This window comes from Narcine bancroftii, chromosome 4, assembly GCF_036971445.1.
Source record: "Narcine bancroftii isolate sNarBan1 chromosome 4, sNarBan1.hap1, whole genome shotgun sequence".
NCBI classification, from domain to species: domain Eukaryota; kingdom Metazoa; phylum Chordata; class Chondrichthyes; order Torpediniformes; family Narcinidae; genus Narcine; species Narcine bancroftii.
This window is the reverse complement of record NC_091472.1, coordinates 46,134,133-46,147,662: the sequence shown is the minus strand read 5'-3', so window position 1 is coordinate 46,147,662 and position 13,530 is coordinate 46,134,133. Positions and strand designations below refer to the sequence as shown.

The 13,530-nt window shown below is 37.5% G+C and overlaps 1 protein-coding gene across 4 annotated transcripts in view; it reads left to right on the top strand.

Annotated features, from left to right (window-relative positions):
- bicral (BICRA like chromatin remodeling complex associated protein) overlaps positions 1 to 13,530 on the top strand; it is a 50,578-nt gene that overhangs the window by 25,126 nt on the left and 11,922 nt on the right. For all 4 annotated transcript variants that reach the window (XM_069931151.1, XM_069931152.1, XM_069931153.1 and 1 more), the window contains 5 exons: positions 990 to 2,960; positions 7,073 to 7,289; positions 8,182 to 8,303; positions 10,090 to 10,151; positions 11,863 to 12,011. In XM_069931151.1, coding sequence (XP_069787252.1) covers positions 990 to 2,960; positions 7,073 to 7,289; positions 8,182 to 8,303; positions 10,090 to 10,151; positions 11,863 to 12,011 — 2,521 coding nt within the window. The remainder of the gene's footprint in view (positions 1 to 989; positions 2,961 to 7,072; positions 7,290 to 8,181; positions 8,304 to 10,089; positions 10,152 to 11,862; positions 12,012 to 13,530) is intronic.

Here is a 13,530-nt window from a genome sequence, read left to right as displayed (position 1 = left end):
TGATTCCCATCCCAAATATGCTTTCTCCAATGGTTTCTGGTGGTTAATTTATTATGGTTTTTAGACTGCAATGTCGGGAAAATCGCAGAAAAAATTAACATAATTACTGCCCGTGTGGTCGTTCACACTGGGTGCTTTTTTAGACAGCAAGTACCTGAGTGCAACAGTCCTGGTGGTTGGACGTGCAGTAGAGTGGATGACCGTCAATGAATTTTTCCAGTACGATTTACACTGCAGGCTTCCTCCAAAACGTTGTAGGGGTCCTCCAGGATAAATTGTGGTTTAGGAATTGACTCAAAATTCTTGCATATTCCTTTTTAGACTCTCTGTGTAGTGGCAAAATTCCTTGATTATGCCGTTACATGCCTGCAGTTTAAAAACCATAAATGTCATAATTCTCTCTCACCTGACCCTAAACAATTTCCCTGTTGCCAACCCATTTGTTCTGTGTTCAATCATTGGTAGCTGATCCACACCCCACCCTCCTTGCTGTACTGATCCATGAAAGAAATGAGATTCTCAACTTCCTGGCCCTTTCTTCTGAGGCTTCCCACACGACTATGCTTAATTGATTACTTTGTGTACTTTGCATTGGAAAGTGGAAGGGAAAGACCTTAGATTGTGAAAAGCGAATGGCATCTGACATTGAATTTTGTTGAATTTTGCTACAGTGATTCTTCAGAACAAATATTTGTTAATGCATTTAATTAACAGGAAACATTCACTTTCTAAGTACTTATCTTTGAGGTATACTTATTGCCATCATTTGCCCTTGCCCCCTCATGCTAATGTGTGGGGCAGATATTAGTTGCCAGCCATAAACAGCTGAGACTGATTTTAGTCTCTAGTATGCCAGCTTTTATTACAGTTATTTTTAAAATGTTTCTTATTCATTAGAAAATAAAGTTCTTAAAATTAAAAATATCCCAAATATTGTTTAAGCCAAAGTTAATGATTGATTACATGATGTTCCAATTTGCATTTTACAGGGTGCTGATGCTACCTCTTCTACAAAAGATACACATAACCATATCGGTGAAGAATCCAACTCAAGACTACAATTAGCAAGTAGTCTTAATGTTTTAGAGGAGCTGGATACCTCTTCTCCTCTTTCAAATTTAAATGGGGACCAGCCTTTTGATATTCTGCAGAAGTCTCTTCAGGAAGCCAATATTACTCAACAAACCCTACAGGAGGAAGCAGATTTGGCAGCTGCTATTACTTCTACCCAGGAGTTCCCACAAGCTCAGATTCACCCAACATCCTTTTCTCAGGTTTCTGGCATATCATTTGTAAGGGGCCTGTCGCAACAGCAGATGAATGTAACACCATCACCCATTTTACAGCAAGTTTTGCGAACTCCCTTTGTAAATAATGAAGCCAATGTACAGCCTGGTTTTTTTCAACAAATGGGCATCAACAGTGTTGCCATTCAACACTTACCCAGTAGCAACCCAGGTGGTGGAATTGGACCAGTTCATCTGATAGGTTCATTAGATAGTCAGCCACCTGTAATGACTTTTAATCAGCTTGAAGGATCTCAATTTATTTCGAAGGACAATGGACAATTGCCTGCTGTAAGCTCAGTGTCTGTAGGCAATTATAATATGTCCTCTCTTCCTAACCATCAACCAATGTCTTTGAACCCATCTGGTTTAAATGAAACTGGTGGATTGTTGCTTCAGAGACGAGTCACAGCACTTAATGGAAACACTTATTATGGGGCCTCGAATATTGGCCAGGTCCCACAACCTATGTCTGTTCATTTTAGTGGTAATAATATTCCAACAGCACTTCCTTTGCATAATATTATCCTTCAAAGAGGTCCTGTACCAAGCCAGCCGAAAATTTCACTCAGTATTCAACCCAAGCCTGCTCAGATCAATCAGCAACAAACCATTTACAACATTAACAATTTGGAATTGCAGACAGCATTTAAAATCCAAAATGAAGTATCATTGCAACAGCAGCAGCAAATGCAGCATAACCTTCCTTTTGGCACCATGAGTTCGTCTCAAAATTCAGCAGTAGGCTCACCAATGGGTGTTAATATTGCAAAACAGCAAGTACAAAGAAAAACTGGTAGATCACAAGTTTTAAATCCAACTGGAAGCAGTATCCTAATTCAACCTCCTATTGGGCAACATGAGCCCCTTGCATCCCAGAGCCAGTTTTTCATTCCTTCCAGCCTAGCATTGAGCATGAATTCAACTGTTCAGCACCTTCAGACTGCAAATGGGCAGATTCTTCAAAATCGAACAGTACCCACCCAGTTGGTGACCAGTCAAGTAGCATCGGAATCTGCTATGACAAATCGCAATTCTTCAGGTACAACGCTGGCTACCCAGTCTTTTTCAGGACAATTCTTAAATCAGAACTCCGCTGGTCAATTGACTTCTGGTCAGGGTGCCATGGAGCAGGTAATTCCTTCTTCAGGTCAGCTCTTATCAAATCATGGTTCATCACAGCTAGCTACTGGCCAGGTTCCACTTCAACAGGCTTCACAAATGTTATTTAATGTTCCAACCTGTCAAGGTGTGCAACCCACTGTTGGTTCAAACATTAATACAGGAATATTTAAACAGTCTGGGCAGAACACAGTTCGAGGAAGATCATTCCAAAATCAGTTGACTGTTACAGTTGCACCTAGTTCTGTGTGCTCTAGCTATGTATCTACAGTACAATCCTCAGTGTCAACAGCAAACAGCAGTGACCACGTTACACAAACAAATTCTGGTAGTAACCTTGTAGTGGTTTGCCAAGGTGAGCAATCACTTGTAACTGTACAGTCTGCACAACAGCAGTGCCAGCAACAACTGGGTATGAATCATATTTTCAGGATTACCAATCCTTATCACCAAAATGCCAATTTAATGCAACCCTCACGACAGGTCTCATTCAGCCGGACGGAGATGCCGGTAACACAAACCAGCAGTCATCAGCACTTCCTGTGTTCACAAGTAGGTGATGAATGCACTAAACCAATCGATATTTAATTAGGAGAGAAGAATCTTTTGAATTACAATGCCTATCGTATTCTCATTTGCAAAATATTGAAAATGTACTCTTTTGGAACAAAATTCAACTTGCCTGTTATGTAACCGTAAGACTTCTAAAATGTTTTTGTTAATTTGTCACTCAAAATAAGATGAAACATTTTGCATTGAAATATTTAATTAGACTGCATGGACGTAAACAGTAAGTTTCTGATTATCTGAAAACCATTTTACTGAAATTCTCAGTTATCTGAAGAAAAGTTTTGGCGCCAACGTGACATCACAAGTTGAAAAAAAATTTTACCTGACATGCTCATTGGGGCTCTGACGCGCTGTTTGGTAACAACAGAGCTCACAACCAGCTGAAGCAATTAATGGCATGAAATTGAGATGGGGGGATGGGGCAGATACTACAATTTGAAAATGCTGCAGTGGTTTGAGTTGCTACAAATTATGCTGGGCTTTGTCTGAGGCAATATAACTATGGACCTTTGTGAGAGGATAAGCTCGTGTATCGAAGTGGAAGGCATCTTTCACATTGACTGCGAGAGGATTCGCATCTTCAACCTCAGCATTACAGTGCACCCACCTCCTGCCCCCTTGAGCTGCCCCAAGCCGCTCTCTCTCCCCGCTCCCCTGAGCCACGCTCTTTCCCTGCTCCCCCAAGCCGCGTGCTCTCCCCGCTTCCCTGAGTCGCCCCCTCTATCAAGTACCCTTTCAGCAGGGTCGCTGATATTCTGCTGGAGGACAATCCCTGGGCGTGTACATGCAATCTTTTGCCACTTAAAGGTAAGGTGAGACCTTGGGCTCCCGGACAGGATCAGCGACAGCAATGGGGTGGTGTTGGGCATTGGCGGTTATGGTCTGGAGGTGTCGGGGATCGGTGACGATCAATACAAGTATTCTGCTGATGCTACTGGGCTGCTTAAAGCAATTTCTCAGTTACCTGAAAAATTTGGTTAACTGATAAAGGTCTGGTCCAGAGTGTTTCGGATAATCGGAAATGTACTGTAGTTACTTTCTGAAAACAAATTGTTCTTAATTGTTTTTTGATTCCATAATGTGTTCATTGTAATTTCATACAAATTTCTTAAAACAAAATGCTAGTAAGGTGATATCTGTGGAGAGAGAAAACAAAGATTACATTTCAAGTCATTGGCCTTTTAAAGCTGATGAACCTTATACGGTGCCCTACATATGTTTGGGATAAAGACACTTTTTAATTTATTTGGCCTTGTGCTCCAGTTTTAAATTTGTAATCAAGCAATTCATGTAATTAAATTGCACATTTCAGAGTTTATTCAAGGTTATTTGTATACATTTTGGTTTGACCATGTAGAAATTACAACACTTATTTTACATAGTCCCCTCATTTCAGGACACCAAACTGTTTGGGACATTTGGCTTCACAGATATTTGTGAGTACTCAGGTATGCTTAATTACGTCATTGGTGCAGGTAGAAGAGAGTTAGGTTTGCTTCTAAGCTTTCAATTTTTCAGTGAGAGGACCAGAGTTGTGCCAATGAAAGAAGCCATTATGAGGCTAAAAAACATGAATGCAACAGTAATAGATATTACCCAAACTTTAGGATTACCAAAGTCAACATTTTGGAACATCATTAAGAAAGAGTGTACTGGTGAACTCAGTAATCACAAAGGGACTGGTTTTCCAAGGAAGACCCTCCACTGCTGATGAGAGAAGAATTCTCATCATAATGAAGAAAAATCCCCAAATGTATGTCCGACAGATCAGAAACACTCTTCAGGAGGCAGGTGTGGATGTGTCAATGACTGCTTTCCACAGAAGATCACAAGATAAAGGAACAGGAGTAGGCCATTCAACCCATTGAGTCTGCTCCACCATGAGCTTAACCACTATGAACTAATGACTTCATGAATAGAGAAATTCAGAGACTACTTGCAAACCATGGCAAAGGTAGTATGCTTTGGAACTTAGATATTTTACGCCTCCACACTTGCTCTTGCCATCACTGATACAGGTTAATCTTGGTCTCATCTATCCAGAAGACCTTTTTCCAGAATTCTGGAGACTATTTAGAAACATCTTGTCAAACTGTAATCTGGCCATTCTTTCTGTGGTTAGTTTGTGGTTTGCATCTTGCAGGGTAGCCTCTGTATTTCTGTTCGTGAAGTCTCTGTGGACAGTAGTCATTGACATATCCACACCTGAATCCTGAAGTAAAAACATTGCTGGAGAGACTCAGTAGGTCAAACAATGTCTTATGTAGCAAAGGCAGAGATGCATAACTGACAATTTGGACTTGATCCCTTCATCAAAGTATGAGAAAATGCCAGTGAGCATCAGAATAAAAGAGTAGGAGGGTGAAGGGCAGGGCAGGAAATGATAAGTGGGGAAGAGAGAGAGAGGGACAGCAGCACTGGGATGGAGGGGGGGGAGTGGAAAAGCAGGGCTATGTAGGTGAAAGAACTGGAAAGGCAGGAAATGGGAGAGGGGGAAAAAAAGGCAAGCAGGTTTAATGGAAAGCAGTGAAATCAATTTTCATCCAATCTGGCTGGAGGGTGCCCAGATGGAAAATAAGGTGGTGTTCCTCCAATCTGCAGGTGGTCAGGATGGGACAGTGCATAAGGTTATGTATCCTGAAGAGTGTTTCTGATATGTCGGACATACATTTGGGGATTTTTCTTCATTATGATGAGAATCCTTTTCTCATGAGCAGTGGAGGTCTTGCTTGGGATACCAATCCCTTTGCAATTATTGGGCTTTCTTAATGATGTTCCAATTATTGATTTTGGTAATCCTAAGGTTTGGGAAATGGCTCTTACTATTTCATTCTTGTTTTTCACCCTTGTAATGGCTTCTTTGACTTTCATTGTCACAACTCTGGTCCTCATGTTTAAAAATGGCAACTACAGACTCCAAAGGTGATCAAATGCTTAGAAGCAAATCTAGCTCTCTTTTAGCTGCACCAATGAAGTAATTAAACATTCCTGAGTACTCATAAACACCTGTGAAGCCAAATGTCTTAAAACATTATGGTGCCTTGAAATGAAGGGACTTTATATAAAAAATGCTGTAATTTCTACATGGTCAATCCAAAATGTATACAAATAATTTGAATAAACTCTGGAAGGTGCACTTTAATTACATGTGAATTATTTGATCAAAAATTTTAAGCTGTGGAGCACAGGAGCAAATGAAGGTAAAAAGTGTCTTTGAACCAAACATTATGGAGGGCACTTTAAATGCTTCTTCCTCCAAAGATACTGCCCAGCCTGCTGAGTATTTATGACTCAATGTTTTGCTACAGATTCCAGCAACTGCAGTATATTTCTTCTGGATTGTAGAATAAATTGTCTATTTTATAAATCGGGACAAAGGAATATGAATAATTTGTAATCTTTGTATGCATTGTGAATTTTGATGTTTTATTGAGACTTTTTATGAACTTAGGAACATATATAGCCTGTTTTGCCATTCATGGAGATGATGACTGATGTGAGACTTAATTCCTCCTTTACTTGATATTAATTAATATATGTCATTAACAAATATCTTTCAATTGAAATCCTTGAAGAGCTCCTTGCAGAGGAGATTTGCAAATTCTGCCACTCTGTCTAATTCAATTTTGTAACAGTTAATTTCAATTATTCACTGATGTTTTTGATGTGGAATTGTTTAGTGACTTAGCATTTTTATAGTTTTGCTTTCCCTTTTTCAATTTTTATCTTATCATCTTATAACAGGTGGTTCTAACAGATTACTGTTGTATTCAGATTTATGAAAGGATTATTCCTTTAGATGCCTGATACATTTATGATTAACCAGTTGATATGTTTTCCAAAATTGATATAATGCATGAGCTTGTGCAATAGTTAAAAAAGACTAAGGCAACTTAATGTGCCTTAAATTTTTATAAATGATGCAATGATTAAATCCACAAGTTGTAAAGTGGTTGAATTCTAAATGAATGATACAGGATGCCATGTGAAATTTGTATTGACTAATCCCATGTGGAAATTGCTATTAGATTTTGTTACATTCATCTAGCTAGCATACAATTTATCATTTAATTTATTCAATTACATGTTTGCAGGCTTCCAAGAAGATGATAGCAAATAAGCAGGAGCCAGTAACTAGCCAGTCATTGGTTAGTTTGGGGCATCTCTCCAATCAAGTTTCAGCTTCTCTGTTTGGAAGTCAGACTCCGCCTAATTCGGTTCAAAAGGCTCATGCTGGTGATGGTCTACGACAGTCACAAATACCTAGCTCATTGACGAGTTCAGGGATTTTAGGAAAAAACACATGTCTGGGTATGTAAGGGAAATTTCCATTACATGGACATTACATCACTTCTGTGTTATGAATAATATGAGAAATGATTGCACCTTGAATGTGATGTGGTCATGTAGTGTCAGAGCACAGAAGCAAAGCAAAAATAAAAGGTAACTGCTGAAAGTCTGCAAAAAATGAATTTGAAAATAGGCAAAAGGCAAGTCAAGATGCACATTCAGTGATTTTAGAAACAAGTTGTTTATGCATGAGTAATTCTGAGAACCCTAAGAAAAGCTGCACTGTTAAAACTTGTAATCAGTTAGAATAAAACAGCCAAATAGTGTCTGTTTGGAAACAAGTTGAGACATTTAGGAATCTTGATAGAAAATTGTGTAATATTTGGATTATGATGGTTTCTGACTTGCTGAAAATGTCATGTTAAGGAAGGCAATGTCCAGGATGTTAAGTGTTTGATTCTGGAGGTATTAAGTTATTCCCATAAACACATCTTGTAACATTGAACAGGAAACCAGGGGTTTGTCTTCCATTAATTTAAAATAGATTGAGAATACCTATATCTGTAATAGTTTGTGTTTTAGCACATTTTACTCACTCTGTGGATAGAATTTTGATATAGAACATAGAACACTGCAGCACGGTACAGGCTCTATGGCCTTCGATGTTTTTCCAACCTATATATTCCTTTACAAAATAGTACTGGACCCTCCCTATCCCGTAACCCTCTATTTTTGTTCCATCCATGTCAGTTAGTTCAAGACAGTACAATATCTTGGAACAAAGTCAATTAAAAGCTAGTTAAATGCATATAAAGTAACAGACTTGCTTTGTATCTTCGTATTTCATGTTTAGATTTTCACAATTCTTTTTTAAATGTCATTTATAAGTTCTGTTCTATTCTCCATGTTACAGCCATGCAAATGAGTGATGGTCAACTTCACAAAGCCGCTGGCACTTTACAACAGCACTTGGGACAAATACATTCATTGCAGGGTAAAATATTAGGGCCGTCAGAGATGCAGAAAATTTCACAAGTAAGTTGCTGGATTTATTTGTTTTTATATTCAATAAACATTTTGCACTTATCATTTCAATTTCTAATAAATATACAATAACAAAAGACTCATTTTTGTCATTAATACAGAAAAATGCTGGAGAAACTCGGTAGGTCCCATAGCGTCCATAGTTTCATACCATTTAAACATAATCCTAAATACTTAAGAAGATTGCTTTGATATAACAAATAATAAATATCAACATTAAATTGCTTTAGATATTTGTACACCTCTCCAATATGGTTCTTTGGACATTAATGCACATTCCTTTCTCTGCCACAGCTTTAGAATTCTGTTCCTATTACCCTCTGCCTATTTCCCTCCCTTTTTTTCTTTGACTCATTTTTCAAATTTTTGGCCAGCTGCACACATCTCCTTGTGTAACTTAATGTTAAATGTTCTTTGGTTTTATCCCTGAGTATCACATTGGGAAGTTCTGCTGTGTTAAAGGATACATATTTTATGTTATCAAACAATTATAGGAGTATAATTTGTGTATTGTTTTGCAATGTTCATTTCAAGGATTGAGTGAAAATATCTTTCAAGGAGGTAGTTTAAGATTTAGTTATCTGAACTATTTAATGGTAAGGTTGTACCTCTTTAATCCAATGACATTGGGACCTGGCCATTACCAGACCAGAAAATGCTGGAAAACAGAAATTGACCCCTAAGGGAAACCCCTATGTAAACATCAAAAGTAGAACAAAGCTTAAAACAGGAAATAATACTGTGGGGTGCATGGCTAGCATAGCGGTTAGCGCAACACTTTTACAGTGCCAGCAATCTGGACCAGGGTTCGAGTCCTATGCTATCTGTAAGGAGTTTGTCCAGGTATGCGCCACTTAACGTCCACAATATGTTCTGTGAAATTGGGCATTAAGCAATATAGATGCTGCGTGAACACCATATTATATTCTTAGCAAAATTATATGGGATACTGTAGTGTATGTGTGAACTTTTTATTTGTAAGTAGGGATCAGTGTGGGCACCGACACGGGACTATGGGGAAAGAGTGGGGCAGTGGGATCAGCATGGGGACTGATACAAGACTGTGGGGAGAGTGGGGCAGTCAGATCAGTTTGGGTATACAGTATACAATTTCCTACCCTAGCAATCGCTTTTTCCAAATAGCTGCGGACTTGCTTGCAGTAGCTGAATAATTATGGGACCTATGGACGTATATGCGGTTGGACGTTGCCCAAATGAGCATTAACCGGCGCATACCTAAACATGCTGAACCATGGGAGTTGCCGGACTACAAAGTGCCGGATAAGAGAGGTACAACCTGTATTAGTGAGGAATATTCAAGGACAGATTTACTCCAATGGACCTCATTGAAGTGGTAGAGGAATGCCATAATTTAAAAATTGTTTTTGAAAAGAAACACTCTAAAATTAATAGTTTTGAAAGTCTGCATTACTGATAGGTAAATCAATAGTTGCTTAACTAATTTATTTTAATTTGCTTGCTTATTTAGATATTGGGGAAAACAGAATATTGCACAGATTTATTTCTTTGTTTGAATTTTTAATTTGCTGTTGTTTAGCAATCTGCAATTTATGTATATTTTGTTTTAATGTAATTTTAAATGTTTTCATTGGCATATGTAAACATAAATGAGTCTGAGCTATTCCACAGTGCTACATCTACCTGTATTCTAATTGACTGGTCGATGTATAAATTTGTATTTGTTGACAGGCTAATAAAATGGTTCTTTGCAGGTTTTTTTGACAAATATTTTCATAACATATTTGTTTCATTCTAGTTTGATGGCCAGATTGTGGGACAGAAGAGACCTGCATCAAAACAACTTACTAAAGAAAGTTTGTATGTACATTTATTTAGTGATAAACTAAATTGTTGAGAATTTTTAAGTATTTGTATTAATTAATATTACCAGTAATACTATTAGCTTCCCATCCACTCGAGTGCTCAAATCACCATTAATTTTGTTCCAAAGCTGATTTACTTTTGACGTTTTTACTTCCTCTTGTGTCCTCTATGGTCCTTGCTCCTCTGAAATGTTTTATCAAAATGATGTTGGCTGCATGACTATTTTTGTTAGATTGGTTGTCCGTTCATCAAATTTGCTTAGTCATTTCAAACAAAGTTACTTCTCAGCTTCTAGGATAAATGATTATGTTTATTGAACATAAAAATTTCTCTACAATTGGTTTCTAAATGCTCTTTTTCCACCTCATTGACTGTCTTCCATGCCATCCAGATCCAAATATATTTCTGCACATCCTCCTCTCATTATCTCCCTGAAAATAGCAACGGCTGTTTCTTTCATTTTGTAAAAGCCCTACATTCTCACTTGTCAGTTCGTGAATAAATCTCTTGTTGAGTTTTTAAGTTCATTCACACTGAAAACATTAAATAGAACCTCCACCATAACTAACTACATCCTCATCTAAATTGTACATAATTTCCAAGACTTGAAGGTGTTGTAATCAATTCATTATACTCTCCAGTATCTATCTGCATCCCATTTCAACACACATTTAGTAAAAATTCAACAATAATAAGCTATGCCACATTTACCATTGCATGGCATCTTTGATTAATTTTATTTGCTCTACAATTTTTATTGCAATAGAATCTTCATGGAATATTGAATTAATAGTTTGTGTAATACTGATAAGTGCGATATTTTTCTATTTTATGCATTATTTTTGCATGCAGATTTTAATTATAACTTTTACCAGTAATAAGTTCCAATTTCTGTATCAATCCTTTTGCATGAAATGCTGTGTTTTGAGCTGATGTGTCATAGATTGAGAGTGAAAGTTGAAACATTTAGGGGAACATATGGAGAAACTTCTTCATTCAGAGGGTGGCGAGAGTGGAAAGAGCTGCCAGCGGAAGTGGGTTTAATTTCAACATTTAAAAGAAGATTGGATATTTATATGGATTGGAGGGGAATGGTGTGGGTGCAGATTATGGGCTCAGTGGAATAAAGGGTTCGGTACGAACTAGAGGGGCCAAAGGGCCTTGCTCTGGTGTTCTATGTTTCTTATTGTCACTATTCATCCAGAGCCCTTTAATCAGGCAGACTATCTAGATTCAAAATTGAACTTACAGGGTCAGACTGTTACTTTATTGAGGGATCCCATATCCACCAGTTGTAATGATTTGATTTGTTTAGCCATAAAGCTGTTTTCCATTGAATCATGTCTTGAACTCTGCATTCTTCACAATTTACCCTCAAAGAAATAATTCAGTTTCTTCCATTCACTCCAAAGCTAATGTGTTGCTTAGGTAGAGGCTTGAGCTGAGGTTTTCACTGCTTCATTTTTATTTGCCTTAAAACTGGTTTATATTAAACCACAAATGCACTTAGTTATTGTCAATGATTATGTTATATATGATGAAAACCAAAAAAAACTAATAACTTTCTTGTCAAATAGTTACCATCTCTGTATCTATAACACAGTACAAAGGATGAATCCAGCAATTCTTTATTTTGGATTAACTTCTAGTTTTTGTTAAATTTGCATAATTAGCAAGTTGTCTCATTTTACTATTTTAATTTAAGGATTCTTCAGCAATTACAAGAAGAACAAAGAAACGTTCTACAACCGGACTATAAAACACCATTTAGATCACAAGTGGATGCCATGCAAAGGCTTCTGCCATATCATGTGTTTCAAGGGAATTTACCTTCACAGAAGGAATTTCAGAAAGGTAAATCTCCTGAGTATTTTAATTTTATTTGGTATTAGATGTACAGAGCTCTAATTTTCATTAGCTATATGTAGAGAACTAGAAGTTGTCTCCTTTGGCCTCTATAAGTCGTGGTCGACCATAGGTACTGTGCCTCTGGTCGTCACTGTGGAGTGGCCTTTCCAGGGCACAAGTCAGGGCAGAGTTGATTTGGAGATCCATCTGTTGCCCATGCAGTAGGACTCTCCTCTCTCTGTGCTAATGACAGGTCCAAAGGAATGATGAAAATCGATGCCAGCAGCATCCCAGGAGTTGCCAAGCTTGTGCTGAGTACAGCAGTCAGCCACCTTTGGGACTCCAACTCCAGATTTTCCCGTGAGCGGTAATAACTACAAGGTGTCGGAGATTTTTTCTCTCCTAGATGAGTTATCATCTGTGGTTAATGAGCCCCATCTGCCTGGAGCAACTGGTTTCAAGGTGCCAGTGGCCTGCCTTTGCCCTTTCTGTCAGTGAGAACAGCTCTGCTGGGCATAAAAACTATGAAGGCCAGGAGTTGGACTTGGTTGTCAGAGGCTGTTGGAATCACACATCATGAAGAGCACTTATGCAGCAGTGGGAGCTTGTCCCCATTACCACCCTTTTTCGGCTATGACAACCTTTAGAGCCTAGAAGTAGTATGAACTACAATATCTGGAACTAGTATTTTCTCTAACCAACTGAAAATCCTCTGTGTCCTTATGCTGCAAGGATCCTTGTAGATTATAATAGTATATGCACAATTATTGCCATAATTAAATACATAAAAGTTAAAATGTTATGAAATATAAATAAAGAATTTATTATTATTTAATGTTGTAATGCTGAATGTGATACTGGGTGTATTGGTAGCAATTAATAGTTGGAGCATATTTTCAGATAAGAGTCCTTTCGTCACCTGTGTTCTTTTTTTAAGAACTTTATTTAATATTTTCAAGAGAAAAACTTTTGCAAAGTCCATAATATAAAAATAAAAACTACAAGTAACCCACCCCCTTCCACCCACCCTCAACAAACTCCACAAGGGAAGCATTAAGAAAATAAAAGAAACACAACAATTTAAGATATTACTAAACTCATACATTTCATATAAGATGACCATATCTTAATATAAAAGTAATAATTATCATGCGAGTTGTATGTTATTTTCTCCATGTAAATACAGGATCTCAACTCATTATGCCAACGAGTTACATTTACCTCAACCTCGTCTTTCCATGAAATTGCAACACATTTACGTGCTACAGCCAATGCTAAATGAAGAAATGCTGTCTGAAACTTATCTAACTCCAAATCAATTAATGGGGCAATACAACCTAACAAAATTTTTTTTTGATCTATCAAAAATTGGATCTTAAACAATTTTTGAAGAAATTCCCCAATTTTATGCCAAAATGATTGAACCTTATCACAAAACCAAATTGAATGTAAAAATGTTCCTACACATAATCCACATCTAAAACACAACTCTGAATTACTAAATCCATATTTTGTCAACTTCTCA